Source organism: Wyeomyia smithii, chromosome 3, assembly GCF_029784165.1.
Source record: "Wyeomyia smithii strain HCP4-BCI-WySm-NY-G18 chromosome 3, ASM2978416v1, whole genome shotgun sequence".
Classification (NCBI taxonomy): Eukaryota; Metazoa; Arthropoda; class Insecta; order Diptera; family Culicidae; genus Wyeomyia; species Wyeomyia smithii.
The window spans coordinates 272,237,938-272,261,085 of NC_073696.1; the positions used below are offsets into that span (position 1 = coordinate 272,237,938).

At 37.8% G+C, this 23,148-nt stretch overlaps 4 protein-coding genes across 5 annotated transcripts in view; 3 read left to right on the forward strand and 1 right to left on the reverse strand.

Moving 5' to 3' along the window:
• The first annotated feature begins 5,376 nt into the window (after positions 1 to 5,376).
• LOC129732369 (torsin-like protein) lies at positions 5,377 to 7,303 on the forward strand. Its single transcript, XM_055693207.1, has 7 exons — positions 5,377 to 5,771; positions 5,828 to 5,948; positions 6,003 to 6,019; positions 6,113 to 6,237; positions 6,304 to 6,490; positions 6,557 to 6,818; positions 6,881 to 7,303. The coding sequence occupies exons 1-7, from the start codon at positions 5,570 to 5,572 to the stop codon at positions 6,981 to 6,983; spliced, it is 1,017 nt and encodes a 338-aa protein (XP_055549182.1). The 5' UTR covers positions 5,377 to 5,569; the 3' UTR covers positions 6,984 to 7,303.
• Positions 7,304 to 9,251: 1,948 nt separating this feature from the next.
• On the forward strand, positions 9,252 to 11,841 carry LOC129732368 (torsin-like protein). The gene is made up of 7 exons (XM_055693206.1): positions 9,252 to 9,570; positions 9,627 to 9,747; positions 9,802 to 9,818; positions 10,560 to 10,684; positions 10,753 to 10,939; positions 11,016 to 11,280; positions 11,337 to 11,841. The coding sequence occupies exons 1-7, from the start codon at positions 9,360 to 9,362 to the stop codon at positions 11,437 to 11,439; spliced, it is 1,029 nt and encodes a 342-aa protein (XP_055549181.1). The 5' UTR covers positions 9,252 to 9,359; the 3' UTR covers positions 11,440 to 11,841.
• LOC129732367 (dual specificity protein kinase Ttk) lies at positions 11,550 to 14,107 on the reverse strand. 2 transcript variants are annotated; one of them, XM_055693204.1, is made up of 6 exons: positions 13,984 to 14,107; positions 13,667 to 13,893; positions 13,548 to 13,616; positions 12,547 to 13,495; positions 12,387 to 12,493; positions 11,550 to 12,332 (listed from the first exon to the last, which is right to left on the reverse strand). In XM_055693204.1, exons 1-6 carry the CDS (start codon positions 14,092 to 14,094, stop codon positions 11,684 to 11,686), a joined length of 2,112 nt encoding a protein of 703 aa, XP_055549179.1. In that variant the 5' UTR covers positions 14,095 to 14,107; the 3' UTR covers positions 11,550 to 11,683. The 2 variants fall into 2 exon arrangements, with proteins under 2 accessions (XP_055549179.1, XP_055549180.1); XM_055693205.1 differs by having other exon boundaries at positions 14,008 to 14,031.
• A 4,770-nt stretch (positions 14,108 to 18,877) lies between these two features.
• LOC129732370 (SH3 domain-containing protein 19) overlaps positions 18,878 to 23,148 on the forward strand; it is a 48,026-nt gene continuing 43,755 nt past the window's right edge. The window contains exon 1 of the mRNA XM_055693210.1: positions 18,878 to 19,236. Within this exon, the coding sequence (XP_055549185.1) occupies positions 19,229 to 19,236 (8 nt within the window). The 5' untranslated portion in view covers positions 18,878 to 19,228. The remainder of the gene's footprint in view (positions 19,237 to 23,148) is intronic.

The following is a 23,148-nucleotide window of genomic DNA, read 5'->3' on the forward strand; positions in this document are numbered from 1 at the left end:
TGCACGAAAAACAAGTGATCGAAAAATGCTCGAACCAGAACAAACGACTCCCCTGTTGAATAATACGGTGAAAATTACCCACTGTGTCCATCTTTTATCACGTAGCACCTACGTGAACTTGACAACCTCAAACAGAATGTTATAGAAGAAGAATCGCGTGAACTCTCTGTGCGAAACTATAGAAAAATCAAAATGGCGAAGCTGTTGTCTGATTCAGTCTTTGAACATAAAATAGAATTTCTCGATGGATTGCCAATAAGTGAGTTTTTGAAATGCAATAAGAATTTGACATCGACTCTCGAACTAACAAAATACACACGGATTCAGCTCAGAGGTCGAGGAGTTCTGAACATAAACAGTTGCAGCTATCAGTAATTATCGCCGGCGAATGTCGTAATTCAACTGACAAGAATTACGACACTTGCCGGCGATAACTACTGATATGTCGTTTAATTCATTCACGAATTGGCGATTTTGCATAACCCTGCGATTTATCAAGCAACATACAGTCGCCGTTCGATAACTGCAAGTCTTTTAACTGCAACGCTTTTTAACTGCAAGACCGATTCGCGTTGACGGTGTTGCTGATATTTGTTTGGTTTCTGCGTGCGAAAAAGAAAGAAGGAAATATTTTTGCTTTTGTCTTCACGCACATTTTGACAATTACATACGAGAGTTCACGTAGGTGCGAACAGCCTTCGAAATCTCTTTCAACGCGAATAAACCGAATAACTGCAACAACTTTGCAGTTATCGGACCGCAATCCGTCAAATCTGAAGTAAAAGTCATATTTGACATTGAAGTGACAAATCTCGCGGGGGGATTCTAAATGCATTCGAAAATGAAAATTGTTGAATATCTAGAAACATTTCAAAAGGACTTTTTCATTTCGATTTCGTTTACTTGTTGTCTCTTCATTCTCTACTATTAAGGGGTTATATACCTTGTTGGTCGAGAAAAATGAGGGAAGTTTGAATTTATTTTTAAGTGCATAGCACCATTTTCATTGCATCGAAGTGGTATTTTTCTGAAAGTACAGTTTATCAACAACGTTTGATTTTGAGATATACCAATTATTACTGGAGTAATGGGCGTTTCCCCGAAACGCTGTTTTTTTGCAGAGGCTTGCGGTGATCCTGATAGAGACTCAGCGGGTCAACCTCAATCAAAAAACTCATATTATTTCATTAGTTTAGAAGTGTGCCGTGTCCTTGAACGATCGCTTTTATGAGTATTTTGTTTTCAGTGCAAATGGGAACGTTTTTCCCAAAAAATGCACGTTTGAGCGCTAAAAATTGCATTAAATTTTTTTTTGCGGCAAAATGTAACTGTATGTTTCAAAAAGCGATCGTTCAAGGACCGGTGAATTTAATAACAAAAATTAAAAAAAAAAAGATGAAAGAAATCGGTTCAGTAGTTTTTCCGCAATCCGAGATAATCGCGTGTTAAGTTTCAAGTTTAGCTTATGCGGCCGTGGCGAGGCGCCCTGCAAATCGCTCTAACTTTCTTCCTTTTGCTCAGATCTTTATGAAAATTTGTGAAAATGTTCTCAAGATGTTGTATTTGAAGATAATGCAACAAAATTTTTTTCGGTTTTTTGAAAGCTAAAAAGATATATAACCCCTTAATCAATGAAGCAAAATCACCATGTTATGTGGTTCACTTTCCGTTATTATTATTCGGGTTATTCGCGTTGAAAGAGATTTCGAAGGCTGTTCGCACCTACGTGAACACTCATATGTAATTGTCAAAATGTGCGTGATGACAAAAGCAAAAATATTTCCTTCCTCCTTTTTCGCATGCAAAAACCAAACAAATATCAGCAACACCGTCAACGCGAATAAGAGAAAAAATTATTTCTTGTGCATTGTTTGACTGGCTCTCACTACTCAGTGAGGCAGTGCATAGTAGATCACAAACAATATTTTGTGAACTAGCGTTAAATAGACCATTTTAGGGACTGATAGGTGTCACGGATCCTGCTGACATTGATGTTGCTTTTACTTGCGTTATGTCAGCGGCTCCGAGCTTTCTGTCAAAGTTTCATTCATGAATTGAGTTCAGAAACGTCTCGTAAAATGATCTTCTGTAGTGATGAACTTTATCTTCGCCTACATATTAGTTATGTAAAGTAGTTACTAAAACGCAATAAATTATGATGCGGAAATATGAATATCAAATTGATTAATCAAAAAGCTTGCCTATTTTAGTTTTCTGCTATTTTTTGCCACTATTCCATTAAAAAAATACATTTCGACATCATTGAAAACAAAAATGGTAGTGACGGACCCCCTCTAAATTTTGGCATGTGTCAAGTGTTGCAGTTATCGAACAGCATTCGGAAACTGCAATGTAAACATGTTGCAGTTAGCGAACGACGACTGTATTTCGATAATTTCTGAGATCTATTTCCTGTCTCCTAAGAATTGGAGAAACTACATTTAAAAACTATATTTTGTTGATCCGTGAATTGGGTCCTAAAGTTTAAAATGGTTTTCTGATTTTTATGTATCATCTGAAAGAGTGCAATTTTCTGAGCAAAACGTGATTTTTAAAAAATGTTTATCGTTTTCCTTCGATTTTTAAATGAAAAATAAAAAACTGCTCGAAATGCCTTAAATGACAGTTCTCTCATATACCGTACATGGGCGAAATGTCAACTTAGACCTTTCGAGCAGTTTTTTTACTCTTCATTTAAAAATCGAAGAAAAACGATAAACATTTTTTCAAAATCACATTTTGTTCAGAAAACGCGACTTTTTCAAATGATATATAAAAACTAGTATAGCTTTAGGACCCAATTAGGATTTGAATTAAGTTGTTTAGCCACAGAGAACAGACAGGCGACGAACAATCAGTCTGAAAACAGTGTGTAAAATTGTGCATGTGTGCCACGAAATATCCTTCGAATTAAACCCCTGGTTATGCTAAATTTATCGATAACGAATTCTCTCAACTAATCTAGTTGATCGAGACCGCTATTAGCCCCAAGGCTAAGCGTGCGAGGGGGAGCTGCGGAATCCCAAGGTTACAGAGTCCGCTTTGTCAAGCGGATAGTCGTGGGTTCGAATCTTAGTAGAACCACCAGGCCATTCGATGTCAAAAAGGACTTAAGCATGGGTTTATTCTCAGGCTCCTCACCAGTTACCCTTCCCTTACGCTAAATCTACAAAAACCTTTGCGTGACTTCCTCTTAACAAAAAATAAGTCCCTCTTATCAATAAAACTGGCCAGAAGGACGCACGACGAAACTTCTCCAGGAATTATAATTGGTGATATTTGGCAAGAGGAACGAGTATCAGTATAGTAGAACAGTAAGTGTGTAAGGAAGAGTAGCACATTACACACAAGCACTGATGAACAATAATAATAAGCATGCCACTTCTCAATAGAGGTATTGCTATTAACAGAAGTGCGGGATACAGCAGACATCCGGGCATATCTCACAATAGATCTACGATTCTGGTCGCAGTGAGGAAGCCCACACAGGAAAAAAAGCGTGCGATATTGTATTATGCTAAATGGTAAAGTAAAGTGTGATGTCGCTACCGTCGCTAAACAACCTGCATGTTCATCAGTGTATGAACTTCTCACTCCTTTTGGTACTGACGTTGAAATATATTTGCTATGCCGTCCGCTTCACGGTGACAGTAGCGACATCACATTCTACATTACCATTCAACATGACGAGGGGTTTAATTCGGAGGGCATATTTTTGCGCGCATAAACTTTTTTACACACTTTTTATCGTTTGCTTGTTAGTCTGTTCTCTGTGGTTTAGCTACTCACGGATTTCTGATTTTTATATATCAGGGAAAAGAGTATAATTTTCTGAGCAAAACGTGTTTTTTTTTCAAATTTTATGTCATTGTCCTTCGATTTTTAAATGAAAAATAAAAATCGCTCCAAATCGATACAATGACAGTGGGTATTGACCTATTTACGTACGAATGTGTTAGTGCCATTCGTTGAGGAACGTATTTACAAATCGCTTTTTTGTTTGCTATGCTATGTTTTTAGCAGCTGGACAAATATTCAGTTGAATACTTATTATGAGTTCTAAACTCGTTTCTGAATGAATTTTTCATTCGTGATTATGAATCGGGGGAAGCTGCTGATCATAATCGACCGATGGTAAAAAGTGATAAAAAGTCGAAGCAACGAGATGCGATGAATAACAGTTAGGAGGAAACAAAAGCAACTTTACACGGGCTTACACGTTCACTAGTGTGCGTAGGTGAAAAGTCAATTATCTCTACAGACCATTTTACGAGACCTTTCCGAACTCAATTCATGAATGAAATTTTGACAGAAAGCTCGGAACCGCTGACATAACGCACGTAAAAGCAACATTATCATCAGCAGGATCCGAGACACCTGTCAGTTCGTAAAATGGTCTATATGGGCGGAACACATACATACACTCAAAATATTTTTCACATTATAGTTATCGAAAAAGTTATGTGAATATTTTCATCATGACCTAGTGAGGTGAATTATCCTTTAAAACTTATTCAGTAAACATATGCATTTTATGTGAGTTTCACGTAGAATTCATCTACTGGTAAAGTAAAAAGCATTTGAGTATCTGATAGCTATCACGTTTTATGTAACGTAGAATTTTCAGTTATCTCTATATAATTTTTAAGAGATAGGAAATGGTTTTCAAAAATCAACGAAAGATGTTGTGTAATGCAAATTAGGCAATTCGTAAATGAATAAAACGACATTAAAACTGGTAAATAGTAGCGGAGGTCGACCGAAATGAAACCGATAAATATTACGACTTTCGCTGGCGATAGTTACTGTCCGCTGCAGCTGTTTATGTTTAGGTAGCTCCCCTACCTCTGATCTGAAGCTGTGTGAGCTCAAGACTCGATATTAATAACATTTTCCGAAAACTCACTTATTGGCAAGCCATCGAGAAATTCTATTTTATGCTGTGACTATGAATCAGACAATTTTGATTTCTGCACAGAGAATTCACGCGACACATCTCCTGTTTGACGTTGTCAAGATCACGTAGATGGTATGTGATAAACCATGTGATTTTCACGTAGATGTGATGATTGACACATAAATCAAGCAAAATGACAGAAAATGATGTATAGGAACTGTCACGTAACAATAACGTGAATAATATTTTGAGTGTAAGCTACTCAAAAGTGAGTAACTAAATAGTTACTCTGTTTAGGGTAGAGGGTAGAACCACTTTTAACGAAATTGAGTCAAACTTTACTCAATGTAGAGTAATATGGCCGTGCAGGGAAAAATAAATTCACATTTAAACCAATGTTAAGTAACTTCAATTTGAAGTGTGGCTTAATAAAAAACTTAAAAAACACTTGACGTTTTTAACCGTGTATTTAATTTACAACAGAAAGTCATAACAAACCCGTTCGCTTCGCATACTAGAACAGAAAACGTCAATGTTAATTGCATTGCTTTGATCTTTTGTCGAAGTTTCCAGTACACCGGTTTTCTGCCAGCCAATCCAAAGCTGTGTATTAGTCATAAAAAATCTCAAATGCTTTGGTGATATTCTTCAAAATATCTAGTACGCTCCACTATGCTGCATACAAAGTATTTCACCGCCTTGTTACTGGCGATCGGTTTGTTACGGTTTGGCTCAGCGATAGAACCACTGACTATGATTGGTATTGGTGCTGCTGCCGGAGCAGGTTGGTTTAAGTTCGATTCTCTTAAGAAACATACATACTGCCGATTTAACGAATGTTGCATGGCACCATACCTGAAAAATGATATAGACGGTAGGTTAAATTACACCGGTACTCTTGTTACATTGCATTGCACGAAAATATTCTAGGTTTGAGTAGGAAGCTTAAGCAAAACTTATTTGGTCAGCACATTGTGCAGAATACACTGATCAATGCATTGAGAGGTCATTTGGCTAATATAGAATCATCAAGAAAACCTTTAGTTATGTGGTGAGTACATAAAGTTTATTCGGTACCATTTTTCTGACACTAAATTTATTCTAGCTTCGATGGAACTACTGGTAAGTTATCTTTTGTAACTCAATTTATCAAGATTCGAAAACAGCTACATATGCACGTTCTTTGCGGATTTGACCATTTTAAACTTTTTTCAGGCACAGGAAAGAATTATGTAGCTGACTTCATTATATCTTCTCTTTATGAAAAAGGAATGGCTAGTAATTACGTTTATAAGTACTCTTCTGATTTTTGGATTATCAACTCTCCTCACGAAGTAACAGTAAGTGTTTGATTTTTATTTCTTAATTATATTTTTCAAATCCAAATTTTAAATTGCGATTCACAGAGTAAACTAATTACCACTGTTAAGAAAGCCATAAATGCATGCCCATATTCGTTGTTTGTATTTGACGAAACGCAAAAAATGCCTAAAAGAGCACTTGACTCCTTAGTTTCACTACTGGATCACCATTCATCTTCGTCGGAGTTTGATTACACGAAATCAATTTTCATTTTCCTATCAAATAGCGCAGGTAAAATAAACGTTCAAATTTGTTGTTGGTATTTTTATAGATATTTTTCCATTTTTTTTCGTCAAGGCGTACAAATCGCTCAGCGCCTAAAATCACTTATCGATTCTGGCCGCTTCCGAGACGACACCACGCTAGTGGATTTTGAACGTATTACTGAAGTGGCCGTTTATAATATGCTCGGTGCGCTAGAGCATAGTGATCTTATTTCGTCGCACGTTATTGATCATTACATTCCTTTCCTTCCGCTAGAAGAGCGTCATGCAAAGCAGTGCATCCAGAAGGAATTTGAAATGTACTGTCCGGGACGGATGACCAAAGAGAACATAAAGTATGTTTCACAGAGTTCAAAGTTAGTTAAATTAAATTTTTACCTTTTTTTCCTATTTCTAGTCAGGTTTCGAGGTTGGCTATCACTTTGGATGATTCCGGGATGTTTCAGAACAACGGCTGTAAACGTATTAGTAAAAAGGTTGAGGCAATGTGCTACAGTTAGTTAAGGACAAAATTATGCTACGGCAATGCTTTAGGATATTTTCTGTTACGAACAAAAAAGGCAGCTTGTTGCTTGACTGCATAATATATTGCTACAAAGTTCCCTTAGTTTTTTTCTATCAAATGTAATGTTGAAATAAAAAGCAACATCAATTGGAAAAACAGTTTGCTGGCATTCTTTTGAACGATGTGTATTATAATGCAGCTTGAAAAAATCTTGTTCCAATACTATCATAAATGCATTTTTCCAGATTTTGCTACTTAGTCTCCTCTATCTTAACACCGACCATTTATATTTTTTCCGAGGTTTGTCTACCGGGGGTCTACTACGAAAGGCTGAAACTCAAAAGGCTGAAACACGGAAGGCTGAAATCCGAAAGGCTGAAATCACGAAAGGCTGAAAGTTACATAAGGCTGAAAACACGAAAGGCTGAATCACGAAAAGCTGAAAAAGCATAAGGCTGAAATTCACAAAGTTTATTTCTAAAAAAACACTCGCGGCCTACGGCCGACTCGATTGTCCGAGATGTATGCTGTCCTTACTCGCTATCGCTCGTTCGGACTAAACTAGGGGATCACCCCTACGAGTCAGTAGACCTAGGAAAACGAACGCACCTATACAGAGGTGATTTCTGCGGGGGGGCTGCCCCCCCGCAGTGGCCGGCGCTTCCGACGGCGGGTCGCCGGCGCACACTCGCGGCCTTTGGCCGTCTCGCCCTGAATCATCTAGGAAACGTGTACAAGAGTCAAGTGTGTATAGATTCAAATGTTGCCGAAAATTGATTTTCCATTGCACAAACCAATTAATACTCAAACATTGAACTCTGTCACCTTATAAAGGTTTGTTATCCATGTGTCCGAATTTTTCAACGATTATGATTCAAGTTACAAAAGTTTCAGCCTTTCATGTTTCAGCCTTTCGTTCATTCAGCCTTTTGTGGTTTCAGCCTTTTGTGCATTCAGCCTTTCGTTATGAAACATACTTTTCAGCCTTTCGAGTTTCAGCCTTTCGGGTTTCAGCCTTTTGAGTTTCAGCCTTTCGTTACTAACCCGTCTACCGGAGGTATTCGAAGTTAAGAAAATGTCGAATACTACCTAGAGATAATAACTGCATGGATAACTATAAAATTTAATAGTTACCTATGGAATAACATGACTGTATGCTTGTTCGACACTGAGATTGTCGAAATCGGTCCAACCATTTCCCAACAGAATGAGTGACACTGGAGAGCATAGGTTCGCACACACATACACACAATACAGAAAATGCTTAGTCGAACCAAGTCGAGTGGCATAAGACATTTGACCCGTAAGACAGAGCTTAAGAGCGACATGAATTGCTATGCCCTCCTAGGAGGAGGCCAAAAATCATAAATGTTCAGTGCCTTCAACATTAAAAAGAATTTGAAGAACTTATGTTGATGTACGTAAAATATGCGTAAAACTTCCATAATTTTAAGGTGGAAGTGCGTCAAAGCCATAAATGGCCGACTTCAAGCCATGTGATCAACTTCGAATTTTCCAAATCCTTACCATTCGGTAATAGTTAATGCATCACTTGTGAAAACATATCATCATGTTTGTTATGGTGATAAAAACATATAGATAACGCATTAACTATTCTCGAGTCTAGTTACGCTGAAAATTCGTAGTCGACCACGTGGTGGCTTCTACACACTACCACCTTAAATAATTAAAAATACTAGTTTATATTCATAGTTTACTGAAACCAGAAACTCATCATTTTTTAATATTTTTTATTCATTAAGAAAGAAACTAATATTTCCTGGGGGCTGGGGATAGCCTGTCATGTCTATAAAAACCAAAATAGTATTGTGCCGTGTTAAATAAATGTTGTGTGAACAAAAAAAAAAACAAAAGTTACCGGTTGAGAGTTTCTTCCGCTAGATCTGACTTTTATTGGTGAAAAAAAAAATCTGTTGGGATTTATTTAATCTAATTTATTGTCGCAGTGAGTGGAAACCAGAGAGTTATGTAATAATTTGCATCGGAAATTTGGTTTGAAATTTCGCGAAATTTCGTAATAGTCGAAATTGGAGGTTGAATTTCGCGAAATTTTAATTGGACTTCACCGAAACTCAACGAAATTTTTCTGCAATTTCGCGAAACCGAAATGTCGCGAAATTTCCAAAAATTTCGCCTTTTGCGAAATTATACGAAATCATTCGAAGTCTCGCACAGACTTAGTGATTAGATTAGAACGATTAGAACACGTCAATATATATTGCCTCATGTTATCTTTTTTTTCAGTACGAACGGGGATTTTCTGCAAGTACATCCGAAGTTGTGAGTTCTGTAAGTCATAAGTAAAATTTGAGTGCACTGATATTCTTTAAAAAATCGAATACGCTTCACTATGCTATATGAAAAGTATCTTAGCGCCTCGTTAGTGGCGATCGGTTTGTTACGATTTAGCTCGGCGTTAGAGCCTCTGACTATCATGAGTATTGGTGCTGCTGCTGCCGCCGCCGGAGCAGGTTGGTTTAAGTTCGACTTTCTTAAGAAACATACATACTGTAGATTCAACGAATGTTGCATGGTACCTTACCTGAAAAATGATATAGATGGTAGGTAAAATCACACCCGTACTTTGCGTTCGTTCAACTGCTTGTAAATATTCTAGGTTTAAGTAGGAAGCTTAAGCGAAACTTATTTGGTCAGCACATTGTTCAAGACACACTGATCAGTGCATTGATGGGTCATTTGAATAATATAGAGTCCTCGAGCAAACCTTTAGTTATGTAGTAAGTATACAAAGTTTTTTCAGCACTATTTATCTGACACTCATTTTATTCTAGCTTTGATGGAACTACTGGTAAGTTACCTCATGTTAGTCGATTTATTGAGATGGGAAAAGAGATAATTCGACGAACGAGCAAAAATTTTGCACCGTTATTTGTTTGGTTACTTCACTGGTGGAGGATATCGCAAACTGGAAGTTTTGTGATGCTAATCGTCAAGCTTTAAACTCATACTAGCTAACTATTATTACGTCAAACGTCATATGGTTTTATTTGTTGCTCTTTAAAACAAACTAGTTTAACTTCTTTGCAGAGCTATTTCTTAAATGTTCTTATAAAAAAAAAAAACAATTAGGATTTGAATCGAAAAATTACAACCAATTTTACCATAACTTTAAGTGTACTGCACCTAGCCGAAATTTTGGGTGTGTCAAAGTTTTAACCTAGACTATCTCGAGCATGTTCAATAGAATCATTAGAATTTATTAGAAAACGTTGTTTGAATGAGTCATTAGTTCTGCATCATAAGTTTCGCAGCAAAGCATATTCATCAATATTTATGCCTCACAGCTTAACGAACAGTTTTGTTGTGTAATAGCTTATTAAGCACTTCATAAGCTGGAAATCAACACACCATGTTCTTGTAATTAGTTTTTTTGCCGCTTCTCTACACATTCAGTAAATTAGCGGTTAGCGTTTCGATGACCAAAATTTTAGCGGCGCTAACAGTTCGCTAACCAGCATAAAAATTAACTAAATTAGCGTTGTCAATTAGCGAATTAGCGGTATGGAGACTATTTTCAATTTTATTTTAGGCACAGGAAAGAACTATGTAACTGACTTTATTATATCGTCTTTTTACGAGAAAGGAATCAACAGTAAATACGTTCTAAAGTTCGCCGCTGATTTATGGATTACCTATCCTTCTCACGAAGTGACGGTAAGCGTTTTAGTTTCTCGTTCTAATGTATTTTTATCCAGATTGACATTTTAAATTCTCACTCACAGTCTAAACTTATCAACAATGTTAAGGAAAAAATAAAGGAATGCAAATACTCGCTGTTTGTATTTGACGAAACGCAAAAGATGCCTAATGGTGCACTTGACGCCTTAGTTCCACTGCTAGATCACCATTCCTCTTCATTGGAGTTTGATTACACCAAATCAATTTTTATTTTCCTATCAAATAGCGCAGGTAGAGCAATTGCTTAAGCGTTCAAATTTGTGGTTTGAATGTGCATAGATTCAACTTCTTTTTTTTTCGTCATCAGGTATAGAGATTGCAAACCGCCTGAAAGATCTCATTACTCATACTGGCCGCCTTCGGGAAGACACTAAGCTAGTGGATTTTGAGGAGATAACTGAACTGGCCGGTTTTAACATAATCGGTGCACTGAAGCATAGTCCCCTTATTACGTCCAAGGTTATTGATTACTACATACCTTTCTTACCACTAGAGGAGGGTCATGCAAAGCAGTGTATCCAAGCAGAATTTGAAAATTACTGTCCGAGACGGATGACCAAAGAAAAGATAAAGTATGTTTTCCATAGTTCAAAGTTGGTTGCATTAATCCTTTTTTGGTAATTTCTAGTGAGGTTTCGAAGTTGACTATCAAATTGGATGATACTGGAATGTTTCAAGTACACGGCTGTAAACAAATTAGTAAAAAGGTTGAGGCAATGTGCTACACTTAGTTCGGGACAATATTTATAACTAGCATTTGATCTATTTTCATAATTAGATATTCAAGATCTATGTAATGCTGACGTTGGGACGTCACCGAACTTTTGAACTATAAAGTAAAAAAAAAACATTTTTGCTGAGAAGAGTATGTCGTTTATCTTTCGTTCCAATCACAAAAATATTAAAACTTGTTCAGTTGAAAACATTGTTTTTCAAATAAATAGCTATTCTTGAAAAAACGCATCTTAAGGTTATTCATTTTCCAATCGGAATTACCATTTCAAACGGATATCCGAGTAGATCTGCCGTTGAGGCTCTGCTTTTGGGATCGTACCTGAGGCAGCGCTGCAACATCTCTAGCAACATGGATGGATAGTAGTTTGGAAGCGATGGATAGTCTATCACCGTGTTAGGATTAGTGATGATATTCACCTTGTTGTAGATATTTTTCACGTGCGAGAACGGTGTCTTCTTGTAAAGCAACAAATATAGTATGCAACCGAGTGACCAGATATCCGATTTTTTCGACATCCGAATTCTGGGCTGTGAATTTCCTGTATTACCTTCCGTGGAAGTGTCAATTAACGCTTCTGGACTGATGTAATTGAAGGTGCCAGCTTGGGAAAATTTCATAATACTGGTAGAATCGAATGCAATATTACTGGCAATGCCAAAGTCAATCAGTTTGAGCCGACCTTTGACCATCAGAAAATTGGCGGGTTTGAGATCTAGGTGAATAACGCCATGCTCATGTATATAATGCACACATTGAACCATCTGGTACCAAATCTGCATCAATGTGTAAAGAGGGATGTCCTTCTGGAAGCTCTGTAGCATTTTGTGCAAATCACTGTCACCTTTTTCCATTACCAAAAATAGTTGATTTGACTTCGGAGTATGCATGCTAGAAATAAATTACTCTGAATTATGAATTCAATGCAAACGTTAGCTAGCTTACTAATCATAAAGAGTCACCACATTTTCGTTGCCCTGCAGTTTGGCCAAAAGTTTAGTTTCGTTCAAGTAGCCTTCAACCAAGTTAGAATCGCCCTCGAGATTGACTAACTGTAATGAAAGGTCGTTACAAAAATTTAAAATGCAAAATCTCCAACCTATACCTTCAAAGCACATTCAACGCCCGTTCCAATCTGTTTTGCTAAAAAAACAGAGCTCGATCCTCCTGAGCCCAACTTTTTTATTATTTGGTAGTCTTTTCCGTTAATAGTTAAAACATGTTTCGCTGTTTCGGGCTTGCCTGGTTCACTCAGCTCAGGCGTTAAATCTTTACGCAATGGCTTCTGAACGGGTGGTGGTTCCGGAGATGAATGGCGATCTGGAGCCGTTTTCTTCGGGGAGATTTTGACTTTCGCAACGGTCGTGATGCGCGGTTGCTCTACGATAGGTGATAATGGACGTTCTTTTGATTTGATTGGAGTGTCAACTAAAGACAGCGAAAGACTGTCGTTCGCACTAACTGGAGGTCGTGCTACACCCGTAGCCAAAGGTGTTGCAAACAAAATTTTCTGCGACTTGAACTCGTTCTCGAGAGTGCTGCGCGATCCTCGGGTGGCAGTAGACGTTAGAATACGTGAAATTGTACCTCTGGATGGATTCAATGCAATTTTTTCTCGCGGCGTTACAAAAACTTGCTTATTTTTCTCGTTGATCTCAGGACAATCTTTGTTTGTAGGCGATTGGGTTTTTTGCTCCACTGCGTCTTTTAAATCACTTTCTGTATTATGTTCACCAGCTGAAAGCACAGAGGATGCCGTACTACTGATACCGGAGTCTCCGGTTTTCGTGGGTTTGGAATCTGTTTGGCAGAATATAGTGAATTGTTTCTCCAACTGTGATCGATCTAATAACGGAACTCGCTTTGGAGGAGCCAATTGGTTAGGATTGCTTACTGCTAATAGTTTATCTTCCAGCTTCTTACGAGCAGGTTTTTCGGAAGCATTTTCTTTATCCATTGGGGTAATACATGTGACCTTCGTAGTGCTTCCTAAATCCTCTATACACTTCGAAGGAGTTAACAAAAAAGAATCGTTCAAAATTGCACAATTCAAGCTATAAAAAACATCATGTTACTATGGTAGAAAGTAAAATATATGAATATTACTTATTCTCATCGTCGGAATCCGATTCCGACTCCAATGGTGGCAGTTCCGACACTCTTTTAGGCTGAAAACTAGAGAATATTGTAAGACAAAATCTACTCGCTAAGCAACGATTGAATACCTTTTCGTAGCTCGCAAACAATGCGGTGAGCGTTCTTCCGATGAACTATTTTTACCAGTGTTCTCCTCCGTGCCGGATGTTTCCATAGGTTCGACATTATCGCACTGTTCTCCATTGCTCAATCCAATATCTTCTGCTCCAGAGAGTGGGTTTGAATGAAACGCGGACATGGAAGCACAAATAATGCATTCAAGGGTTTCTATCGCTAGTATTGATTTAATACCACTCTAATGAAAGAAGAAAAACAGTTTTTGTACAAAAATAAACACGAATAAGATTCTGTCCGCAAAATAACTGCTATGATTTCAAAAACCAACCAATTTTTGTTGTGACAGATCTACCTTCTTCATTATTTTGAATTCTACAAAGCTACCAACATTACAGTGGTTTTCAATTTTTGTATATATCAAGCAGGTACGGCGAAACATCTTCACAAACGGGAGAGAGAAACCAGAGTCTATGTTTATAATAAGAGTCCCGCAAAGATGAAACCAAAGAAACCAAATCAGTGTCAAACGAGGGTACCAATCGAGCAATGTAAATAAACAAGGTGATACTGTTAGGAGTGGATGAAAAGTGCACAAAAACTGTGTTGCCGAAACGATAGATTTTCTCTTTGCCGACTCTATATACACATAGACTCTGAGAGAAACTGTATCCGTAGCAGGGATACCAGATGTGCAGATTTGTCTGCAAAACGCAGAATTTTAGAGTCCGTGTGCAGATTTTTATTGATTTGCAGATATTCACAGATTTTCCATAGTTTCTGCAAATTTTTGTCCGAGTCTCCTTATATTTGCGTAGTTTTTCTCAAAATGTGTGAAGATTTTCATAGACTTTAACCAGCGCGAGCGAATTTTTTCGAATCACCAATAGATTTTTTTCAGATTTCAAGCAGATTTTTTCAGTTTTTCGAGCAGTTGCAGACATTTTTCAAAAACATCTGGCATCTCTGATCTGTAGATTATAGAGTAGTCAGCCTATACACCAGAGAGACACCGAGACACTCTCCGTTAAGGCAACTGTCAACATTAAAAAGGGCGAGCTGTATAATTTTGCATTGCCGTTATCCGTTTTGATGTTGACAGTGTTTCCTTAACGGTGAGTGTCTTGTCATTTCTCTAATATACAGGTCCCCTACTAAAGAGTCAAGGCGCTCACTGTGGGTGTAAAGCCTGTATTACACTCTTTGACCAAGCGTCAAATATTTGGCACTTTTTGACAGATAAAAATTTGGTCAAATATAATTGTTTGTCACTCTCCAATTTTAACATGGGGCAAACAACAACTATGATGTCAAATAAATTTGACCATTATGTCAGAAGGTCAAATATTTGACCATTAGACAAAGAGTGTACTACAGGCTTAAGTTAGTGTAGATGTCTGTCACATCATAACGGGTGTGCTGTATGATTTGGCACAATCCGGAAAATCGAAGTCAGCAATATTTTATTTACTGAAGTAAAACCGAAAGTAATTGAGTTTTTTTATTATTGTGTTACTACTTTATAATGTTGAAATCAGAGGGAGAGAGTTCCGGAACCAGAACCAACAAATTTATTTGCACTTCGATAACGCCCAGCTTCACATATCTAAACTAAAAGGAAAGTTGTGACAACACCGGGTGCTGTTCCAGTTTTTGTCGTAGAAAATTACAGGGATAATACAATTTTAGAGCATTCTAGATACATCATTTCACAATAAAAGGGAATCGCATAAAAAATAAATACGTTCTTCATCAATTACATTACTCCTCAATGTGGTGTTGCTTTTCTTGTTCGTTTGGCTCATAACATTCTAACCACTAAACTCTCCCTTTGAAGGCCTAAACACAATGGATACGTTGCGACTGCGTTTGCGGCAAATATACAGTTTGCCCATACGTTTACTGTCAAATTAACGCCAACGCAATGCAAACGTATCCATTGTATTTAGGCCTTGAGTATTTCTGCCTTGAAGCATCAGCTAGAAACTAGAGACTGTGTTATAAAGAGACACGCAAAGAGAAAAGCAGTAAATATGGCAACCCTTTGCTAATATTCTATTCCAAACAATTCTGGCAACCACATTTAATTTCACATGACTTTTCATACGCACTAGAAAGCAGTGATACCAAATGTGCAGATTTGTCTGCAGAACGCAGATTTTTGAAGTCCGTGTGCCGATATTTATTGAATTGCAGATATTTGCAGTTTTTCCACGGTTTCTGCAGATTTTTGTCAAAGTCTCCTTATATTTGCGCAGATTTTCTTAAAATGTGTGCAGATTTTTACAGATTTTTGCCTGCGCGAGCGAAATTTTTTCGGATTACGGATAGATTCTTTCAGATTTCGAGCACATTTTTCCGGTTTTTCGAGCAGTTGCAGACTTTTTTCAAAAACATCTGGCATCTCTGCTAGAAAGTGTAATGAAATTCCGAAACTTTGTAAGGATGTATAACTGTGTTTCAAAGCTTGTTTATACATTTTTTTAGTTTTCAATGCATCACTCATAATACGAGCATAACGAACACATTTTCCGTTCAAACCATAATTGCACGTGGTTCACAACAATTATACTGATTACAATACACATTCTGTACGAGAAGTAACACTCCTGAATTTATTTACTTTGCACACTTGGAGCCTTGATTTAACGGTTCACTTGGAGTTTTCGACCTCACTCTTTGCGTATCTGTTCATAACACCGTCTGTACTAGAAACTACTTTGGAACATCAACCAGAAAACTAAAGAACATTGTGGCCTAACCTCACTTTTTTGACAGTTCGGGAAGGATTGTTCACAAGATGTTATAATTTTGTTTGTTTGATTTGATTACAGAATTCTCAGAGAGTGCTAATTCTGACCTAAATTAGAAAACATCATATCAAGAAGACTGGGAATTCTGCCTGAGATTGAGCGACAGTTTTGGCAGCGCAACCTTTCGAGTAAAAGTGGAACTGACGCATGCTAGTGTGTGTGCTGGCGATGCGAATGCAAGCCGAACGCACAGGTTGGATTATTACATACGCCCCCTCTGTCTTCGCAGCGATGCAAACTTCCACCTTTAATAGATGGAGTGCGCTGTTTGATTTGACACTTGTCATTTTTATGGGATCGATCCAGGAATGCCAGTCTTCTTGATATGATATTTTTGCCTAAATGCTTGTATATATTGTGATTTCAGAGAAAAATTAGAATTTTGTGCTCTAACTGACAACCGAAAATGACAATCTCAGACAACACCGATAAAAATGCGACTCATGAACTTGTTCGTCAAAGCGTATGCACTCTTAATTCACTTCAATTGAAATTGAATAGCATTGAAGCCCCCTTGATTCCTTGCCCTCGACTATGCAGCAGAGCCGCATTGATATGGTTTGCAATCAGAATGTTCTAGGAATAAACTAGTTATAATCCATTATTTGATGTTGCTTAAACAGCATGCAATATAACATAGTTTTCATTGACTGGTGAATGACCGCCGGTTAAAACCTCAACAAAAAAATGTGTCGATGAGATATATGGGAAAAAGACCTCTGAATTTCGTTCATAGATTTAGAGGTACGGCTCAAGAGTTTCGTCTTCTCGAAAAAAGTCACTAATCTAAATTTCAGCACAATCGGACTTCGGGAAGTCGTGCGGGTAAAATTATACTTTTTTACCAATAAAAAAATGTTCGATAAAAAAAATTGTGATGCCAAATTCCTTAGAGATGCAATAACCGTTGAAATCTAGTGTTTTTTTTTTTGTAATATTTGGACCACTGCGACCATTATTTTGATCTTTTGTGGTAAAAAAAATTATTTATATATTTTTCAGCTGGTGCCGTGTCAATTAAACTAATTTAAACCGAAAAAAAAAATATTTTTCAGCTGGGAACTCTCTCAGCTCTAATTTATTTTTACCATTGAGGACATTTTTCGAAAAATCGAAGCTTCTGAGCCCTACCGCTAAACGAAATTCGAAGGCCTAGTTTCCCCATAACTTCTGTTGGTTCCAGCTTGAGAATTCCTATGCTTCAGAAAGTCTTTTTTTTTTTAATTTGTTCCCTGAGATAACATAAATGGCTTCCAGTACCGCAAAAGTCTACAGCGCATCGTTTCTATGTCTGTCTCCTGCATCTTCAAAATTGAGCTTTATAGACATAGTTGTCCCACGACTTTTATTTTATATATCATGGCATTGTTGTGATAAATACATCAAATCACCAAAAGCATGCGAACTTTAACAAACCCGTACCCGATGTTGTCGTATCATATTCACTAACCGATCTAAAAATAGGCGAAATGGTGCCCATCGCTGATGGCAATAAATCGTACATGCCTTTGATGATGAATATGATATTCTTTGCTCGATCAAGAGAAACGAAAACCTAAGAAACAAATAAAAAGATTCTAATTAACTAATGAGGTGTAGAGAATAAAACTTATTCGGATATTTTTGTATTTCAATAACGAACATTTCACTATCCCCAGTTGAACGTGTATCGAGTGCTATTTCTTACAGCACTTTTCCACATGTGTTTGAGATGTCTGTCAGTTGCGGGTGTTGCTTTTTCTTTTTCTTAAAAGTACCCTGCATTCTAATTTTTTTTGTGAAAGGACAATATCTGATATAATGTTAAAAAGGCGAATAAAGTGCTGAAGGTGGCAACCCTTGATATGCATCATAATTGCTTATTTGGAGCACTCACAAGATGTCACTTCTTTGATATTTGCGTTGAGAAAAAAAAATAAGCAAAACATTTATTATTTTGATGTTCAATATAAAAGCAAATAAAAGTCTTCGAAGGTAATCCATATATCGTTTGTTCAATACTTTCGTTCATTGTTGTTTCGGCCGCTGCTGAGTTACGTGAATGAGCAGAGCAGAGTTTCAAGCTTGTTTTTGGCCCTTTGCAGGAAAAATAAAAAAGGCATTCAAGCACCACACCTTAGCGTTCACGGTAGCACTATAAGCGCATATTTTGCTCTCAGTAGTGCTTGTTTAGTAAGGTTCATATAAAGTTAATACGAAATGTAACTGTAACGGACGCAGTGTCACTGGAAATCATTCCTACAAACATCGTTGAGAGATACAAAATTCAAAAAAGTGTACCTTGTCATACCGCTGATATTTCTTTCCTACCCCTCAATAAGAATTTCAGGCCCTATCACCATCTCTTTCCCACTTTTCGTTAGCAGCGAAAACGATTTCTGCTGCACTGCACATCGTCCATCGAGCTGTCAGTTGAGTTTTATTGTTCCACAGAAAATGGTGCTGCGGGACGACGGTCGTGGAATTTGCACCATTAATTCGTGGTTTTTGCTATTTTCGAGTGCATTCACATTGTTAATTGCTTGAGCAAACGGTGTCGTAGTTTATTCGTTAGCTGTGAAATCGTGTTTTATTTACATTTGTGGTCATTTCATCAAAGTAAAGGACGGAGTTTAGAAGATACAAAAAGGCAGTGCTGAAATTTCCAAGCAGGAAGCACCCTCAACAGCAGCAGCCAGGCAGGCGAACTCCGTCATCATCGTCTTTTGATTGCGCTTAAGCTTGTGTGTGCATGTATTGGAATTGCTTGATCAGACTGGCCATATGAGTAGGTAAGGCGTACGGGCAAATTATTCTTATTCTGCGCGTTTCACTACAATGCATCTGCCTCTGTATAGGGTTGCTTTGCGGGGAGCACGGACAACTTTTATGTCGCGGATTTGTTTTTGAAACTTCTTTGCAAAAGAATCAAATTATGATAATAGATTTATGCGGCCAAAGGCCAGGAGACGGGATCAAGCACTCATGTCAACCTCGACAACAACCTAGTAATACTTGACACATTTTTTGCTATTTTGATTGGTTGATTGCTGGTAATTGTTGACTGATTTGTTCATAGAAGTTTTTAACAAAGTGGCAAATAAAAAGTTCCACTATCGTGTTATTTGAATCTTGCCTTCTGGCTTCTCCACTAAGGGATTCGATCGGTATCATTCTGCTATTTAGCACATACTAGGTGCCACTTTGTTGTATGTATTGGGAAAGCAAGGTAAATGACAAGTTTAAACCAGACACAGATCTACAACACATCGACAATACAGTATGCATACGTGTTTGAACAACTGTCTGAAAACGTGAGAGAAGCCAAGCCAGCAGCAACATGCTAATAACCATCCATCCAACGGCCGTGTAACAAAGCGCTCGCATCAGGTGTTCTGTGTACTGCATCCCGCTCAAGGATGTCGTGATTTCGACCGGTTTCTTCCGTTGCCACTGAGTGCGATTACAGTATGCTAAATTACCGTATCAGCTGGTCTTGATCGTAAATCAATGCGATGATCTGATAACGTAACTCTGAGTTTCTCCTGATTCTTCAAGTCAGAATTAGGCAGTAACTTTTCTACATATATTTTTTCCGTTGAAGAATTCTTCTTACACTTTAATCATCAATTTTTCATTTTCGCCTACATACACACCCCGTGATCCCTAGCTAATTATTCCTGCTAATTTTCTCTCGCGGTTTAAAATTCCAAAATTTTGGTAATAGTGAACATTTACACCTTATATGACCCCTGCAATTGATTTAGAGAGTGAATAGATGGCAACTCTTCGATATTTTTCAGCATCAAGTATTTACAAGGTTTTTATGAAATTTTCTGTGCAAAAGTGCCATTCATGCACTTTTTTGGATATTTAGAACATATATTGCAAAGACTGCCAACTCCATAGAAGTCGAATTGCTATTTTTCATTATTTTTCTATAAATTTTGTGAATTGTTTTCACCAAGGCTCTCGAGAACTAAACCAAATGAGTTGTTCCAGTGCAGAGAAAACCAGTCCGAATGGACGCTGACCTCGTGTGCCACCCCTTGATCATTGTGTATGTAGCCAAATAGAAAACAAACTTGCCATTTTGATTGCTTCCGTTTTGCTCTGATGCGTCACGGACATGCTTCAGAGATTCTTGTCGTGTAGATTTGCTTGCTCGCTACCTTCAACTTACAGGCCCGCTAAAAAGATCTGCCCGCCTGCACCGGAGAAGTGCTGCAGTTGTACAGGCATTTTTCCACATATCACCCGCACCACATACCCGCTCCACCGCGTGATGGAAAGCGTTGTTTTTTGTGTATATTTCACGGGGCATCTAGCATTGAAATCGAAAACTTAACATGAGAAAAAATTCCTTCGTACGCAGTACAATGCATTGAATAAAAGTACGTAGACTCTGTTCGATTGACCCGTTGTCATTTTATTTCCCATCATCGCTTTGGCACTGGGCAAGGCATCACTAGTAGTCGGTGTTTGTTTGCTGCGTCTGAAACGCATCGCTGAACTAGTAATGGAATAACTGAGATGTTTCACGCGAATTGGGTTGCAGACTGTCTAATTTCAACGAATTAGTTTGCTTATACAAAATAGGAGGAGCCGTTAGGCATTAAGTCAAATTTGTAAGGAATTGCAAAATACAATTGGAGAAGTTCGACTTCTATCGCAGCATCGAATGAAAAGCTTAATCACTTTGCTTGCGATATTTACTGGATAATTTATCCTATAACGTGCATTCCGGTGAGTTCAATACAAGTCGGTTAGTTTTACACGTGATTACCACCGTCTGTGGATTCGACGTCGTGTCTGAAACAGTATCAGCCTTTGGGTCGGCGGTGGCAGTGAGTTCGATAACTATAGCAGCTCATAAAAGAGTTACATTATCTTTTGCATGTGATGCATCTATTCACCTTTAAGACAACGTGCTGCTTTATTTCTATTTTTTTTGTTTGTGAGAGCTATTCTGACTACAGAGCTTCTTGTGGTGAATGCATCTTGCTAGTTTTATAACAAACAGAACAGTCGAGCGTGTATAAGACACGTATCTATCCTCAAAAATCCATGTTCGTTTAGGTATGATTTGACTCTGTTCAAAATTCAGTTCTGGTTCTAGGAACGAAAGATACCAGATTTAAGCTAGCCTCAAAAAGTCGGAAATGTTTTGGGAAAAAAAACGATCTTTTGTTCAACATACGTTACGTTCTACGAGACCCTAATGAATAACACTGAGTAGAGTCCGTAGGTAGTCTTCTACCTGATCGATCCAGTTTGCACACTGTACACCGTGTCTCCGTCTCGTCTCTGACGAATAGGTTTTAAGAACCATTTCGACTGGGCTGTCGTCCGACATCTTTACGCCATACCTAACCCACCGCATCCTGCCGATCTTAGCGGTGTGGACGATAGCTGGCTCCTCAAGCCGCTCCTGCAGTTCGTGGTTTATTCGCCTTCTCCACACTCCGTTCTCCATCTGCACGAAGATTGTTAGTAGATACCTTAACCTTGAAAATAAACAATATATATGATATATTTGACGATCATAACACCCAATTTCATCTTCCTCTGATGATGTTTGGGATGATAAAATAGGGAATGTCATAAAATCGGGAATTTTTTTCCTGTTACTATTTTATTATTGAAGTTGTTAAACCTGTAACTTAATACGTAAAATGGGTGATTTGTGTAACTACATAGATTGCATAAACATATGAAAATGCAGTTTTGTCTGTCTGTCTGATGCTCATAGACGTGGAAAGTACTGGGGCCAGGACCCTTTTTGAAGGGAGGGCTCCCATACAAATAATCCACAAATTTCTGCACAACTGGAGAACAAATCAAGCATATGACTATCATAACAGGAGCGATGAGAAGCACCCCATCAAAAGCCCTTGATGTAATTCTTCGTCTACTGCCGTTGTACGAATACGTGCAACTAGGAGCAGAAAAGAGCGTCTTGAGGCTCAAAAGAATAAAAACTATGGTACTTATTACGGGAGTCACTTCACGGTGAAATATAGTTCACTGTCACGCTCACTTCACTTTTTTGGACCTATTCCCGATTCCACCTAAAGTGAGGTTACAAAAATTAGCTCCGTGAAGTGAGGTTTTTTTCTGTTTTTTAATATAACACCCGATCGTTACGTTTTCTGCAGTTCTAAGAAATTTGGCATCAAAAAAATTTTTTTTCGGTATCGACAGTTTCATGAACTACTGCGAATTGTTTTCATTTGTAATAAAATTGAAACTTTGACCACTTTGAGACACGGATCGAATTCTGATTCGTTCTGTTACTAAATAAATCCAATATTTATCATAAGATCACAAATCAATCAATTTACAAGATCTATTCCATCTTCATGAAATCATTTCACCGTTCAAAATGATCGTGAATGAATTTCATGCGAAACGTCGCTTTTTCCGTTTCTAATTCAGTGATATGACACTCATCATAACCCAGATTTCACGGCAGATGTCACTTTGCGACGTTTTTCCCACCCACTTACGTGAGTCCCGTAAAAGGACTTCATTCACTTCACTCTGATTTCACCGTGAAGTGGCTCCCGTAATAACCGCCTATCTTTTCAGGTGATTTTGTGGGTCACCTGACTATACTTAACTTTTTTAAAAGGGGGCCAGTGATGAGTATGATTGGAAACGTGATTGCACCTCAGAACAATCATGATATTCCCTACAAGGTA

Excerpts from the sequence above, each read along its gene's own strand:
- LOC129732368 (XM_055693206.1), top strand. The coding sequence starts at position 9,360 with ATGCTATATGAAAAGTATCTTAGCGCCTCGTTAGTGGCGATCGGTTTG. Across the intron at positions 10,940-11,015 it reads TTTCCTATCAAATAGCGCAG|GTATAGAGATTGCAAACCGC; the intron begins GTAGAGCAATTG and ends TTTCGTCATCAG. Across the intron at positions 11,281-11,336 it reads ATGACCAAAGAAAAGATAAA|TGAGGTTTCGAAGTTGACTA; the intron begins GTATGTTTTCCA and ends GGTAATTTCTAG.
- LOC129732369 (XM_055693207.1), top strand. The coding sequence starts at position 5,570 with ATGCTGCATACAAAGTATTTCACCGCCTTGTTACTGGCGATCGGTTTG. Across the intron at positions 5,772-5,827 it reads CCTGAAAAATGATATAGACG|GTTTGAGTAGGAAGCTTAAG; the intron begins GTAGGTTAAATT and ends AAAATATTCTAG. Across the intron at positions 6,819-6,880 it reads ATGACCAAAGAGAACATAAA|TCAGGTTTCGAGGTTGGCTA; the intron begins GTATGTTTCACA and ends TCCTATTTCTAG.
- LOC129732367 (XM_055693204.1), bottom strand. The coding sequence starts at position 14,094 with ATGTTTCGCCGTACCTGCTTGATATATACAAAAATTGAAAACCACTGT. Across the intron at positions 13,894-13,983 it reads ATCTGTCACAACAAAAATTG|AGTGGTATTAAATCAATACT; the intron begins GTTGGTTTTTGA and ends TTCTTTCATTAG. Across the intron at positions 12,494-12,546 it reads GCGTTGAATGTGCTTTGAAG|TTAGTCAATCTCGAGGGCGA; the intron begins GTATAGGTTGGA and ends CTTTCATTACAG.